A 15,771-nucleotide genomic window follows, 5' to 3' on the forward strand; every position below is an offset into this window, starting at 1 on the left:
ATGGCGCCACTGCACTCCAGCCTGGACAACAAGAGTGAAACTCCGTCAAAAAAAAAAAAAAAAAAAAAAGTTTTACCTCAATCATAAACTGAGTATTTGTGGAAAACATACTGAAGTTCACAACTTTTATTGACTTAAAAATGGGTGCTAAACAAGTTTAGGTCAATATATTGCACCTGTTCTCATGTGTTTTTCCTATACTAGACAGTAAGTTCCTTCCCTGCTCAAAGGCAGGACCCCTAGCCCAGCCATCCACTGCATCCTACTCTTCCAAATATGAACACAACAGTGAGTGGCCATGGAGCTAAATGACAGGTGTCTCATGAGATTCTTGTCTATCACAGCAGCAAGTTCATAGTAGATCCTTTTACCAAACGCTTTAAGACTGTACAGAAAGAGTTGAAAGCTAAGAAAAACCCCAGGGTGTCCTTTATCCCATGGAAAACATCACTCCTGCTTTGGGACAAACTGGGGCCTAGGTCCTCAGGCCTGGAAAGAACCCTTTGATGACAGCCAATATGTTTCTAGAGGGATTTCTCCAACTCTCTTGAATCCAGGGCCTTAGGTACAAGTACAGCCACAGCTACAATACATGCAGCCTTCCAGAGAAAGGATGCAGGAGGGTGGTGGTCCTCAAGAGTCAACTCTCCTTCCCAGGGGAAAGGAAACTGCACTCTGTCCTGAAAAAACAAAAACAGAGAACTCAACTCACCAAGAATTGTATTTATGTGCAAAAGGACCACAGTAAAAGATACATGCCCACTATGAAAACATGAAATATATATGCAGTGCTTTAAAAGGTTGTTAGGAAAGCTCAGAGTGAGAAAATATTTTTCTATTTTTCACACGATACACGTTTTAACCTAACATTGTCTCATGTAGCTTGAAAACTAAAATAAGGCCGGGCGCGGTGGCTCAAGCCTGTAATCCCAGCACTTTGGGAGGCCGAGACGGGCGGATCATGAGGTCAGGAGATCGAGACCATCCTGGCTAATACGGTGAAACCCCGTCTCTACTAAAAAATACAAAAAACTAGCCGGGCGACGAGGTGGGCGCCTGTAGTCCCAGCTACTCGGGAGGCTGAGACAGGAGAATGGCGTGAACCCGGGAGGCGGAGCTTGCAGTGAGCTGAGATCCGGCAAGACTCCGTCTCAAAAAAAAAAAAAAAAAAAGAAAACTAAAATAAAATCTCACAAAAGGAATTTCAAATTACCATATTCAGGCTAAGTGCAGTGGCTCACACCTGTAATCCCAGGATTCTGGGAGGCTGAGGTGGGTGGATCACCTGAGGTCAGGAGTTCAAGACCAGCCTGGGCAACATGGCAAAACCCTGTCTCTACTAAAAATACAAAACTTAGGTGGGGCACAGTGGTACATTCCTGTGATCCCAGCTTCTCGGGAGGCTGAGGCAGGAGAATTGCTTGAACCCGGGAGGCAGAGGTTGCAATGAGCCAAGATCGCACCACTGCACTCCAGCCTAGGCAACAGAGTGAGACTCCATCTCAAAACAAAACAAAACAAATTACCATATTCAATGCTAGCACCAAGGGAATAAGGTCCTGGTGGTTAACTATGAAACTCACGTAAACCTGCACACATATATCCTGATTCACCTGTTAAAATGCTAGGCACTTTATTTTGTAGTTAAACTTCACACAAATGTTTACAAGATCAGACAATAAGATTCCATGTTGTTTTCTTGGGTTTACTGGGTTTACCATGGATTCGTCTTAGTTGTGTGTTTTATTTTGCCTGTTTTAGCTGTAATGCAATTCCTAGAAAAATGCTAAGGGAGACCTGAAAATACCTCTCTACACAGGATTAAAGAACCTGAGAAATACCAGAAAGAATTAGGACTCACCTGAGAGGGCCAAGCAAGTACAAAGTGATCACTATGTTGCCAGAGAAAATAAAGACAACAAACAAATAGAATGGAATCAGGAAAATGTGAGAGTGCTGAGCATCTGAAACCATATTAGGCTAGGTGTGGTGGCTCACACCTATAATCCCAACACTTTAGGAGGCTGAGGCAGGATGATCACTTGAGTCTAGCAGTTTGAGACAAATCTGGGGAACACAGCAAGACCCCATCTATACAAAATAATTTAAGGCTGGGTGCAGTGACTCACACCTGTAATCCCAGCACTTTGGGAGGCCAAGGCAGGTGGATCACTTGAGGCCAGGAGTTCCAGACCAGCCCAGCCAACATGGTAAAACCCTGTCTCTACTAAAATTACAAAAATTAGCCAGGCATAGTGGTGCATGCCTGTATTCCAAGCTACTCAGAAACTTGAGGCAAGAGGACCATTTGAGCCCAGGAGTTCGAGGTTACAGGGAGCTATGATCATGCCACTGCACTCTAGCCTGGGTGACAGAGCAAGTCCCTGTCTCTTAAAAAATAGTAAGTTTATTAATAAAAATCAAAGCCTTAAACAGTCTAAAGTGGTGCACATTTTAATGTGGCCATTCGTACATGGGTTCTTCTTACCCTACATATAAAACAGAAGTGTCACATGAAGACATTCTCAGTATTCTAATTTCTTATAAATTCAAGAATCTCATGACACAAGCCTTCATATTTCTCACAAAGAATTACTCTCCTCATGGATATCCTCCCAGAGATGTCTGGATCAAAGGCAGCTTCCAAGAAATGTTTGAAGAGCTGCCCTCACTGTCCAACTCTGACAAAGGATGGCAGTGAATGTATGTTTAAAAAAAGGGGGGGGGGGGAATAAAACCCCTTTACCTCTCAAACATTCCCCTACCAAAAAATAAAACTGATCTTACAGGGAAGTCTGTAAGGACATAAAGCAAGAAGATACCTGTGACTGAAGGTTTTCATAAGTTCATAGAGTAAATCCCGAGGTGGGTCAAATTCCAGCATGGCTCTTTATAGGACAAGTAAGTGACAAACTGGTCACAGAAAGTTTTCTCACATCAATGACAATTATGTAGTAACTTTTCATTATGATGCTCGGACAGTAAGATTTTTTCTCTGGCCAAAGACTGTCCTTAAGAGTTATATTTGGAATGTTTCTCCAGCCTGAGTCCTCTGATGTTGATGGAGTGCCTTCCACATTTCCCTCTGGCATGAATCCTTCTGCAGTGAGTGAGAACTGAGTGGTGACTGAAGGGATCCTTACATTCACTGTATTCACAGGGTTTCTCTCCAAAGTGACTGCTCATGTGTTAGTTAAGAAAGAGCTGAGGAAAAAAATGAAGTTTCCTGACATTCTTTGCACTCGAAGGGCTTCTTCCTCCCGTGTGGGTCCCATTATGAATGATAAGAACAGTGGGTGAAGGCTTTGCTATATTCATTGCAACAATAGGGTTCTCTCATGTATGGACTCTTTGGTGCTGCAGAAGGTGTGACCTGCGTTTGAAGGCCTTCCCACACTCGATACACTTGTAGGGCATCTCCCCAGTGTGGATGACAGAGTGCTGAATGAGGTATGTGCTCCGGTGAAAGGCCTTCCCACACTGGGTGCATTCATAGGGCTTCTCCCCAGTGTGAATCCGCTGGTGCTGTATGAGTTCTGAGCTGCATCTGAAGGCCTTTCCACACGCCATGCAATCATATGGTTTCTCTCCAGTGTGGATGATGTAGTGTTGAATTAGGTGGGCCCTATTGCTAAAGGCTTTCTTACATTCTTTGCACTCAAAGGGTTTTTCTCCAGTGTGGGTCCTGTTATGGCGAATGAAAGTAGACCGGTGGGTGAAGGCCTTTCGACATTGACTGCACTCATAGGGTTTCTCTCCAGTGTGGATTGGATGGTGCTGCATGAGGTACGACCTGCGTTTGAAGGCCTTTCCACACTCAAGGCACTTGTATGGTTTCTCCCCAGTGTGGATGAGGTAGTGCCGAATGAGAGTTGAGCTCTGGCTAAAGGCTTTCCCACACGCGTTGCATTCATAGGGTTTCATTCCAGTGTGAACCCTCTGATGTCGAACAAGATACCACTTCCTGTTAAAACCTTTCCCACACTGCTTGCATTTGTAGGGGTTTGTCTCTGCATGAATCAAGGCATCTTTCCCTGGTTGCTGTGAGTCACATTCATGGAGAACATCTGCTGATAACCACTCTTGTAATGCCCTGGAGTGCAGACCATCATCTGTCCCCAAACCTTCACCTTCAAGGCTCGCTTTCCCAGGATGGGTCTCCTTGTGGAGGTCTGTCTCTGGTGTCATTTTCAAAAGCCCTTCCTTATCCCTAGATCTCCCCAGCCTCGAGTCACTTGAGGTTGAAGATTCCAGAGTCAGGCTTCCCCGGAGAAAGGCCCGCTCAGATAAGACTGGTGGGTAAGTGGTTGGCTCTCTGGTATGAACTTGTGTTCTGTCACCTGAAGGGCATCAACAAACAAAGGAGGGGTCTTTTAGTGATTAAATATAGAAAAACACAAAATAACCAGTAGGAAAATGAAGATGAAAACAGTGCCTATGATAACTGCTGCATTTTTACATCTCTAACCCAGGCTACCAAATACTTCTTATGGTACTTGTATCCTTGAGACCATTAAAGGGAAAATCTGGAGATCAGGCTGGACCAGGGGACAGCGGATCTAGAGTAAAGACATTCCTCTTTACAGTTCAGAGTAAGGAAGAGATAATCGAGTTTTGATGACATTGTCTGAAGGGCATTTGCTTCCAGAATTGAACCCTTACATCCGTCTGACAAGGGATCAATAACCAGAATATATAAGGAGCTTAAACAAATCTATAGGAAAAAATCTAAGAATCCGATTTAAAAATGGGCAAAAGATCTGAATAGACGTTTCTCAAAAGAATACATACAAATGGCAAACAGGTATATGAAAAACTGCTCAACATAACTGACCATCAAAGAAATGCAAATCAAAACTACAATGAGATATCATCTCATCCCAGTTAAAATGGCTTTTATCCAAAAGACAGGCAATAACAAATGGTGGCAAGGATGCTGAAAAAAGGGAACCCTCATACACTGTTGGTGGGATTTTTTTATTTTATTTTATTTTTATTTTTTTGAGACCGAGTCTCGCTCTGTCGCCCAGGCTGGAGTGCAGTGGCCGGATCTCAGCTCACTGCAAGCTCCGCCTCCTGGGTTCACGCCATTCTCCTGCCTCAGCCTCCCACGTAGCTGGGACTACAGGCGCCGCCACGTCGCCAGGCTAGATTTTTTGTATTTTTTAGTAGAGACGGGGTTTCACCGTGTTAGCCAGGATGGTCTCGATCTCCGGACCTCGTGATCCGCCCGTCTCGGCCTCCCAAAGTGCTGGGATTACAGGCTTGAGCCACTGCGCCCGGCCGAAAATGCACAGTTCTTGATGCAGCACAAGTGTTCATTAAATTGTGGGACATTGGCCGGGCGCGATGGCTCACGCCTGTAATTCCAGCACTTTGGGAGGCCGAGGCGGGCGGATCGCAAGGTCAGCACGAGGTCAGGAGATCGAGACCATCTTGGCTAACATGGTGAAGCCCCATCTCTACTAAAAAACACAAAAAACTAGCCGGGCGAGGTGGCGGGCGCCTGTAGTCCCAGCTACTCGGGAGGCTGAGGCAGGAGAATGGCGTGAACCCAGAAGGCGGAGCTTGCAGTGAGCCAAGATCGGGCCACTGCACTCCAGCCTGGGCAACAGAGCGAGACTCCATCTCAAAAAAAAAAAAAACAAAAAAAAAACAAAAAAAAACTAATCCCTAGGGAGAGAGTCTAAACGGTGGCTCCTACTGCAGGAGGAGCTACTGGCAAAGACAGGGTGACAGAAACTGCCAAGGTGCTGGAAATATTGTAAATTCTGACCTAGATGAAGAATTCAATTTGTAGAAATGTAAAAATTTAAGCTGAGCCCTTCAAATTTGTACTTATTATTGTATACGTAAGATTTTTTTGGAGAAATTTTAAACAAAAAAATATTAAAGTCAAGTGTAAACATCTCTTCCAAACATGAGACAACTCCAAGAAGCTTGGCTTTACAAGTGGGGCCAACACAAGTTACAGGGTATTGTAAGTGAAAAAGCATTTTGTCTGTTTCCCCCAAGTGTAAGCAAGTTGGGTACACTTTTTTGTTTGTTTGTTTAAACTTATATTCACTTTCTGGTTTTGTATTGAGCACACTTTCTGTGTTGAATATAGAGAAGTTGAAGGCACAGACAAAGCAGAGATTTTTTTAAAAAGCAAGTTCCCTGAGAACACAACAGGTGTGATGCAGGCACTGGCAAAGACACTGACCGTGACTAGAGGTAAGAGCCCCTCCATAGAGGACAAGAGAAGCCAGGTGTGAGACTGCGCAGATGAATCTTTAAAAATATTAAATACACATCCTATTTTTAACATGAAATTAATTATATACTGAAACAGCTGCTGAGGAAGTGGTGAAAATATGAAACACATCTGAGTGGCTGCAGGAGCTGGTGCAGGGACAAGAGCTGCCCAGAGGAATGGGGCAGATGTGGGGACACCTGTTAGGAGCCTCTGGTATGGCTCAGGCAAAAGATGACTGGACTAGGGTGCTGGTGAAGGAGCCAAGAAAAGCAGTGGAGGTGATGGACTCAGGAGATATGGATCATTTAAAATGAGCAGGACTAGGGATGAATGGATGCTGGGTTTGATGAAGTTAGGTGGAGTCCAGGAGCTATGTGGCATGATTCCAGCCTTCTAACCTGCTTGGATAGTAAGACATTCTCTGAACTGAGTGTCTGCTTAGGCATCAGGAGCTAAAGGTGCCTCTGAGACACTGAAGTGGAGATGTGGGATTGAGGGAATGGGGAGGGGGGTCATTTGGAACACAGGGTTGCAGATGGGGCTGGCCAAGAAGCCCAAGGGGAGAGCCCATGACTCAGTGGTGATACAAATCCACAAGGCAGACGGCTCCAGCTACACTCATCAGCACATATGTAGGGCGGGGAAGGCCAAATGTCACATTGGTGTTTTTCAAGACAAGAGGGGCAGGAAGACATGGGGCAAAGGGCTGCTTCTGAGTCTCTGATGGTCTAACTGGAGGATGGATGAGCGGATGGAGAAGGTGGAAAAGAGTGGGATTCAGGGCATAATGCCGACAGTAATATCAAGGGGAGGAAAATCCCCTTTCTCTTGAGTCCAGAAAGAAATGTGTAACTACATTTATGATGATTAAAACTGTTCATGCATAATACCAACTAGCTGACATTTGTTGATCCTTTGGACCAAGAACTGAACTAAGCAGTGTCATGCATTATCTCTACATCCTCTAACAACTCAATGACACAGAAATTATATCACTGGTTTTTTTTTTAGTAGAGGAGCCTGAGGTGATATAAACCAAATCCATTATTTTCCATGGACACACAGCCAAATCACATTTGTCAGTCCTGAGCATCCAGGTGGCCAAACGCCTAGTTCTTGTCAAGATTATGTAGTTGCAAAGTATGTACAACGGGGGATGACTTCTCCCCTTCTACCAGCCGGATTGAGCCAGAGCAACCATAAAGATTCCTGTTCACAGCAGAAGGTAACTGTGTCTCTGAATAATGGTGTGGCTCAGTGCTCACCTGATGATGGACATTATACCCCAAAGTGAGTCAGAAACAACCAGGCCCCCAGGAGGCCACAAGGAGCAATTTCACACAGAAATTCAGAGGTGGTGGTGCCCTCACATTCTGAAGACTGCCAAGACTCCACCTGACCAGCTGGTGGCTGCTTACCTGCACAGGTAGGGTGTGAGAGGCCTCTCTTCACTGTCCACAGCTCCTGCCCATGCTCTAGCAGGTGGACCAACTCTGGTTTGGGAACCCGATGCCCTGTTGATAGCAAAAGAAATAGAATAGAGGTAATCTAATGAGAAAATGAAAGTCTCTCCATCCTGCCTCGGACTTCATGACAGGGGCCAGACATGAAGGAAGCTGCTACCAAAGTAAGCAAAATGCTGATGTGAGACCTGAAAATCAAGGGCATTGCTCTGAGTGAACTGTGTTCCCCATAAAAGTCGTACGTTGAAGCCCTAACACCCAACGTGACTAAATATGGAGATGGGATCTTTAGAAGGTAATTAAGATTAAATGAGGCTATAACGGTGGAGCCTTAATCTGACAGGATTATGGCCTTATAAAAACAGGAGGAGAGGGAGAGATCTCTCCTGTGTCCCTCCACCACGTAAGAACACAGCAAGGCAGCCATCTGCAAGCCAGGAAGAGAGGTCTCATTAGGAATCAAACTTGCCGACACCTTGATCTTGGACTTCCCAGCCTCCAGAAGCATAAGAAAATAAACTCTGGTTGCTTAAACCACTCAATTCATGACATTTTATTATAGCAGCCAAAGAGATAAAGACAGGCACAAATCCCATTGTTGGGCTACAACTGCCATGGAGGGTAGTGCTATCTGTCTACACAACACCCACTGCCCACGACCTCCGTCTAGGGAAGCCAACATTGTTCAGGCACACAACACTTGGACAGTCATGGGAAACTGCAAAGGTGAGCCGCTTCCTCCAGAAGGCATTTTCTTTCTTTCTTTTTTTGAAACAGAGTCTCATTCTATTGCCCAGGCTGGAGTGCAGTGCTTGGCTCACTGCAACCTCCACCTTCCAGGTTCAAGGGATTCTCGTGCCTCAGCCACCCGAGTAGCAGGGATTACAGGCATGAAAAACCATACCTGGCTAATTTTTGTATTTTTAATAGAGACTGGGTTTCACAATGTTGGTCAGGCTGGTCTCGAGTGCCTGGCCTCAAGTGTTCCTCCTGCCTCAGCCTCCCAAAGTGCCACTGCACCTGGCCCAAGAAGGCATTTTCTAACGAGTCTAAATCATTGCTTCTCAAACACCTCATGCTTTCAGAACCACTTGGGGATGCCTGATTCCAACCTCAAACCAAATGAAACAAAGTTTCTTCATGTGAGACCTGGGCATCAGTACTTCCAAAATGTGCCCCCCAAAATTCTGGGACCCAGATGGAGCTGAAAACCACTGGCTGAGGCTGGACATGGTGGCTCATGCTGTAATCCCAGCACTTTAGGAGGCCGAGGCAGGAGGATCACTTGAGACCAGGAGTTTGAAACCAGCCTGGCCAACATGGTGGAACCCCATCTCTACCAAAAATATAAAACATTAGCCGGGTATGGTGGTGTGTACCTATGGTCCTAGCTACTCAAGGGGATGAGGTTAGGAGGATTGCTTGAGCCTAGGAGGCAGAGGTGGCAGTGAGCTGAGATTATACCACTGCACTCCAGCCTGAATGACAGAGCAAGACTCCATCTCAAAAAAAAAAAAAAAAAAAAAAAAGGAAAAGAAAAACCACTGGTTGAAATAAATTGGTAAATGCAAGAGTCTTCATTAGGCAGGTGACCAACGCTGGATTCTCATTGTGAAAAGGGAGCATTTATTCCAGGGTGGGAGGAGGGACTGACCATGGGGGCCAGCTGCTCCCGTCAAGGCTGCAGCACCCAGCATCCCCATGAGGAGCCAGCCTGAGGACAATACGGAAGCCTGAGCCAAGAAGAAGGAACAAAGAACTCTGACATCCTTGATGGCATCACGGGGCTGTGGCACTGAACAAGCCTGGAGCCAACCACACCTCAGGCTTCTCATCAGGCGAGTTGGTGAATTTCCTTCCAGGTGAAGCCAGTTTGATCTGGTTTTCTGTTATATGCAGCCAAATGCTTTCCACTAGATGTGGTGAGTAAAAGACAGGAGGATTCTGTATGGAAGACCAACGGCTGAGGTACAAGGACCCACAGAAATACCAACTGGCAGATTCTGAACCATAGCCCAGGATTCCTTCAGACATGTCACAGTAAGGTCCACCAATGTGTGCTACGTGCCTGGCTTTGAGTTCTGGGACAGGGCTGTGGGAAAGGTGAATCAGATGATCCTTTGGCTCTCCCAAGAGCTGAGCTCCCTGTCACTTTTCGTACACTGGTTCCTCTACCTGCAACACCGTTCCCCTCCTCTACCTCCTTCCATCCAGCTAAGTCCTACTCAGCTTTCAGGTCTCAGCTCCACTGTCACTTCTTGAGATGCCCTCTTTGGAACACCCACAATAGGTTATGATGTTCTGCTTATTTATTCCTAAATTCCCCTCATTTTTCTTTCTAGAACTTATTTCAGCTGTCATCTATGGATTGATGTCTACCTTCCCAAATGAACTCGGAGTGTGCCATCATTTCTAATAACTTCTTTATCCTGACCCATTTTTGTTAAATATTGTATTCTAAAAGGGAACCTTGTTTTGCTCTGGTAAATAAGAAAGTCAATTTCACTTCCTACAAATAGAAGTCTGCAATCACAACAAAATCAAAACAATGCCACTAAGTCCCAGCAAGCCCACGTACCTTTCTCAGGGCTGAGTTGGAGGCTGTCCCCTCTGTTAAAAAAAGAAATGAGCTGCACTGGGGCAGTGAAAGGAAAATGAAAGACTCGGCGCTGATCTGAGACTTTATTTTTTTATTTTATTTTTTTTGAGATGGAGTCTTGCTCAGTCACCCAGGCTGGGGTGCAATGGCGTGATGTCGGCTCACTGCAACCTCTGCCTCCCGGGTTCAAGCGATTCTCCTGCCTCAAACTCCCGAGTAGCTGGGATTACAGGCGCGTACCACCGCGCCTGGCTAATTTTTGTATTTTTAGTAGAGACGGGGTTTTACCACCTTGGCCAGGTTGGTATTGAACTCCTGACCTCGTGATCCACCCGCCTCGGCCTCCCAAAGTGCTGGGATTATAGGCGTGAGCCACCGCGCCCAGCCAATCTGAGACTTTTATGACAACAATTGGCATGCTGGACAAAGAAAGTAAAAGGAATGGCTTTAGCAGGGTACCAACCCATGCCATTTGAGGACATTCCTGTGTACCCTCTAAAAACACCCTCTGGATCAACACAGCATGGGTATCCAGCATCAGAAAACAACTAATGGCCATGCAGGCACCCAGATGCCTTTTTACAGATTGTATTGCTTAGGGAGATATCCGAGGGGCACTGAGGACAAATGTCTTCTGGGGGGCTGCCTGACCCCCTTCTCTAAGAACAGCCCATCCCCCATGGCCCCTGCTTAACAGGGCTGTGGCCACAGCTGACCCCACCAGGATGGCCAATCAGTTTCCTTCTTATGCAATCTGGATTAAGGACCTCAGAATGGGCTGAGCACTGGAGTGAGGGTTTGTGTTAAAAGGACATTTTCTACCCCAACAATCTCTGACGCAGACAAAGGGAAACCAGTCAGGAAGAGGTGGGACCAGAAAATTGCAGGGTCTGTGAAGAGAAAGGTGGGCAGTTCCAGTGACCTTTTTGCCTGGCTAAGAATCAAGAAGAAGATTAGGGTCCTCCTCAGAGATGAGAGGTGAGCCATTACCTAGTGAAACCAGGAGCCCACAGGTCTCCAGCATCACCTCTCGGTACAGGGTCCTCTGGGTCAGGTCCAGCTGTCTCCACTCCTCCTGGGTAAAGGTCACAGCCACATCCTTGAAGGTCACCAACATCTGGAAAGTTCAACAGAAGTAATGCTATTGGCCTTGTGTTGTCGGATAGGATCAGAACCTGTCACTCAGTCTCTAGTCAATGTGCAGAGAGATCCAGGTCTGAATCAACTAGGTCTTCTTAGGACTGACTTCCGTGCAGGACTCAAAGGGGAGGCAGATACTGCCTTTTGACATAACGCAATTGTGCCTGAGAGAAATGCCTTCTATGGGAAGCTGTTGAAGGTGACACAAACAATGGCAATCCCATGAGGACTATGGGAAGCAGACAGTAAATGCTCTGGCATATTAAAAGAATGGAGGAAAATGACTGATACTAACCCAACCATGATAAGAGCAACAGCAGCAGCTAAGTGTGGGGGAAAGATAGATCAGACTGTTGCTGTGTCTATGCAGAAAAAGGAAGACATACGAAATTCCATTTTGATCTGTACTAAGAAAAATTCTGGCCAGGCGCGGTGGCTCAAGCCTGTAATCCCAGCACTTTGGGAGGCCGAGACGGGCGGATCACGAGGTCAGGAGATCGAGACCATCCGGGCTAACACGGTGAAACCCCATCTCGGACCGGGCGCGGTGGTGGCTCAAGCCTGTAATCCCAGCACTTTGGGAGGCCGAGACAGGCGGATCACGAGGTCAGGAGATTGAGACCATCCTGGCTAACACGGTGAAACCCCATCTCTACTAAAAAAAACTACAAAAAAAAAAACTAGCCGGGAGAGGTGGCGGCGCCTGTAGTCCCAGCTACCCGGGAGGCTGAGGCAGGAGAATGGCGTGAACCCGGGAGGCGGAGCTTGCAGTGAGCTGAGATCCGGCCACAGCACTCCACCCTGGGTGACAGAGCGAGACTCCATCTCAAAAAAAAAAAAAAAAAAAAGAAACCCCATCTCTACTAAAAATACACAAAACTAGCCGGGCGAGGTGGCGGGCACCTGTAGTCCCAGCTACTCGGGAGGCTGAGGCAGGAGAATGGCATGAACCCGGGAGGCGGAGCTTGCAGTGAGCTGAGATCCAGCCACTGCACTCCAGCCTGGGCGACAGAGCAAGACTCCGTCTCAAAAAAAAAAAAAAAAGAAAAATTCTTCTGCCTTGAGATGCTGTTAATCTGTAACCCTAGCCCCAACCCTGTGCTTGCAGAAACATGTGCTGTATTGATTCAAGGTTTAATGGATTTAGGGCTGTGCAGGATGTGCTTTGTTAAAAATGTGTTTGCAGGCAGTATGCTTGGTAAAAGTCATCGCCATTCTCCAGTCTCGAGAATCCAGGGACACAATACACTGCGGAAGGCCGCAGGGACCTCTGCCCAAGAAAGCCTGGGTATTGTCCAAGGTCTCCCCCCACTGAGACAGCCTGAGATATGGCCTCACAAGAAGGGAAAGACCTGACTGTCCCTGAACCCGACACCCGTAAAGGGTCTGTGCTGAGGAGGAGGAATGAAAGAGGAAGGCCTCTTTGCAGATGAGATAAGAGGAAGGCCTCTGTCTCCTGCTCGTCCCTGGGAATGGAATGTCTCGGTGTAAAACCTGATCGTACATTCTATTTACTGAGATAGAAGACCGCCTTATGGCTGGAGGTGAGACATGCTGGCGGCAGTACTGCTCTTTACTACACTGAGATGTTTGTGTAAAGTCAAACGTAAATCTGGCCTATGTGCACATCCAGACACAGCACCTTTCCTTAAACTTACTTATAACACAGAGTCCTTTAGTCACATGTTTTCCTGCTGACCCTCTCCCCACCATTACCCTATAGTCCTGCCACATCCCCCTCACCGAGATGGTAGAGATAGTGATCAATAAATACTGAGGGAACTCAGAAACTGGTGCTGGTGTGGGTCCTCCATATGCTGAGCACCGGTCCCCTGGGCCCACTTTTCTTCCTCTATACTTTGTGTCTTATTTTTTTTCTCAGTCTCTCATCTCCACCTTGCGAGAAATACCCACAGGTGTGGAGAGGCAGACCCCCTTCACTAAGTCCTCTGGTCCTCACTGTGTCCCTGTCAAGCTAAACCTTCCTTAGCTGTGGCAAAGCAAATAAATCTGACACTTGCCAGCTATGTGACCATGATGATGTCACATGATCTCCCTAAGGATCGATTTCTAAATCAACACAATAATTATTCCCATCTCAGCAGGCAGCTCTAAGCATTTGAGCACCACTAAAACACCTCACCAAGCTGCCAGAGGGCAGGCAGGTGGGAGTGAGGGGTGCTTTTAGCTAGAGCCAGCACTGCCAGGATGGGTGTGGAGGAGCAGCCCTGCAGAGACCTGAGAACAATGTCCTAGCCAAAGGGAAGTGCAAGGGCAAAGGCTGAAAAATGGGAAGGAACTTGGCAAGCTCAGGACTCCCTGGAGGAATGCGGTGAGAAAGGGGAGAATGGAAAAGGAGAAGGAAGATATGGTCAAAAGGGCAGACCAAGCAGAGCCTTGCAGACCATGCTGGCAGGAGGTGGTGGATTTATTGGAAATGTGATGGGAGTCCCTGAAAGAGAGGCCTATTCAATCAACAACCATTTATTAAGTACAATATATGTACTTAAGCCTGGCTGTTCTGAGTCTTGGGAGAGGGAAGCAACAGGCACTCACATTCCAGGGTTGGAAAAAGATCGTAAACAGGCAACTAAATAAATGAGTAAGGCAATGTTAGATGGCCTTCAAGATTCAGATGACAAGAAAACAGAGCAAGGAGACCAAAGAGATTTGATCAGCTTTAAACGGTGCAACAGACGAGGCCTCTAAGCAGTGGACACCAGAGGGAGTCAGAATACAGCGAGGGAGGGAGATGTGGATGAGAAATCAACAAGTACAACAGGAGCTGACAGTAATCTGGGCTATCATGAAAGTAATCAGGGTGACTGCTAGAGAGTAACCCTGGGCCTCATGTGTTATCTCCAAAGGGACACCACATCCTACATACCATCACCTCTGAACATTTTAATGGACTCGTTTTTCACCTGTAACTAAATGTCTTAAACAGGAAAATACACTGTTAGTTGCAACCCAGCGTCACTTGCCCCAAACTGAAAGACAAATTCCTCAGCCTGCCCTACCACCTTTCCTGCCCTGACATAGCAGCAACTGCAAAAACGCTCCTCCCACCTCTTTCAGCCGCTGCCCTTCGTTCTGTAGAGACAGGAGGCCAAGGAGGCCAGAGGGTCAGACTCCTGCTGGGGTTGAGTCTCTAAACCTAGCACAGGCCCAGGGAGCATCTCCGGAAACAACATCCTGAGCGACGTCCCCGGACCGTGCTGTGCACTGCAACGGACCCACACACATCACCCAGGGAGCCGTTCAAGCGTCCTCAACCCAGGGGGGAAAAGAGTAAATATTTCTACTTTCCGCGTGCAAAAATGAAGGACGAGGACAGTAACGGGACTTGTTCAAGGTCGCAGGCCCGGAAAAGGACACGGCTGGAAGTCACAAGGAGGATCGCGGTCGCTCCTCTTACCTGTGAGGTGTTCCGGGTCCCTAAAAACCCTATTTCACACCCCAACGCCGCACCCCAGAAATGGGGACGCTCCCCACGCCACCTCAGGCCTGCATTCCGGACTCGGGGCCGCTCGACCCCGTTCTAGGCCTCTGAGAAGCAACGGCAGGGACTGCACTGCGGAGGATCCCGAAACGCCGTCCTCCCGCTCGTCGGGCCCGGGACGCTGACGCCGGCTGGCCGCGGGAGCCGGGCCCATCTGCTCACCTGCGCTGCGTCCTTCGCCTCTGCCATCCGACCGTTGGCAGGACGAGGCCGCGTGGGGCAGCTCCCACGGACTCAACACCCTACCCCGGGTGCTACAACGGTGCGGAAGTGAGCCCCAGTCTCCGCACCATCCTTCCCAGCACAGTTCCGGGAGTGAGGACCAACGCGCCACCCAAAAACGTCCACGCCAGCGAGGCCAGCAGTCCCGCCCCTGTGTCGCGGCCGCCTGCCACGCCTTTTCCAGTGCCGACGTTGGTCCGGCGCACGCGCCCCCACTACCTTCTGGGTAATGTAGTTTTGTCCGGTGACGAGCCAGGCTTGGCTCTTTTTCCATTTTTATGATGCACACCATGATTGTGTATATCTCAGATGATCTTAGTGGAGCAAGTGTACACACTGGGTTGTACATTTTTAAAACTTCCTATTGTTCGGATGCCTCAACGTCCCTACGAGCAGACTGTGAGCACTCGCCCAGACACCCAGGTGAACGAGTTTGATGAAGGGGGCCCTGCCTCGAGGTTCCCTACTTGCCTCCTCTCAGTGACCCAGTGACATTCCCATGTACCAGTAAAATCTTACGCCTGGTTAGTGCGTCCTCCTCCACCCTGACCCCAGGCACTGTCCCTGGGACTGGCGTCGATCTGGATCCCCCGTTCCCACGTGGAGC

General features: G+C 47.7%; 1 protein-coding gene across 1 annotated transcript; it reads right to left on the minus strand.

Annotated features, from left to right (window-relative positions):
* Positions 1–111: 111 nt before the first annotated feature.
* Positions 112–15,311, minus strand: ZNF550 (zinc finger protein 550). Its single transcript, XM_010387000.2, has 5 exons — positions 15,105–15,311; positions 11,291–11,417; positions 7,657–7,752; positions 2,823–4,340; positions 112–680 (listed from the first exon to the last, which is right to left on the minus strand). The coding sequence occupies exons 1-4, from the start codon at positions 15,129–15,131 to the stop codon at positions 3,337–3,339; spliced, it is 1,254 nt and encodes a 417-aa protein (XP_010385302.2). The 5' UTR covers positions 15,132–15,311; the 3' UTR covers positions 112–680; positions 2,823–3,336.
* Between the last annotated feature and the right edge of the window lie 460 nt (positions 15,312–15,771).

The sequence above is a fragment of the Rhinopithecus roxellana genome, chromosome 12 (genome assembly GCF_007565055.1).
Source record: "Rhinopithecus roxellana isolate Shanxi Qingling chromosome 12, ASM756505v1, whole genome shotgun sequence".
Classification (NCBI taxonomy): Eukaryota; Metazoa; Chordata; class Mammalia; order Primates; family Cercopithecidae; genus Rhinopithecus; species Rhinopithecus roxellana.

What these genes read in the sequence shown, in the direction of transcription:
- ZNF550 (XM_010387000.2), bottom strand. Translation starts at nt 15,131, where the DNA reads ATGGCAGAGGCGAAGGACGCAGCGCAG. An exon ending in TGGGCTCCTGGTTTCACTAG is followed by an intron (nt 7,753 to 11,290) that starts GTAATGGCTCAC and finishes TGCTATCAACAG; the next exon opens with GGCATCGGGTTCCCAAACCA. An exon ending in CTCACACCCTACCTGTGCAG is followed by an intron (nt 4,341 to 7,656) that starts GTAAGCAGCCAC and finishes GATGCCCTTCAG; the next exon opens with GTGACAGAACACAAGTTCAT.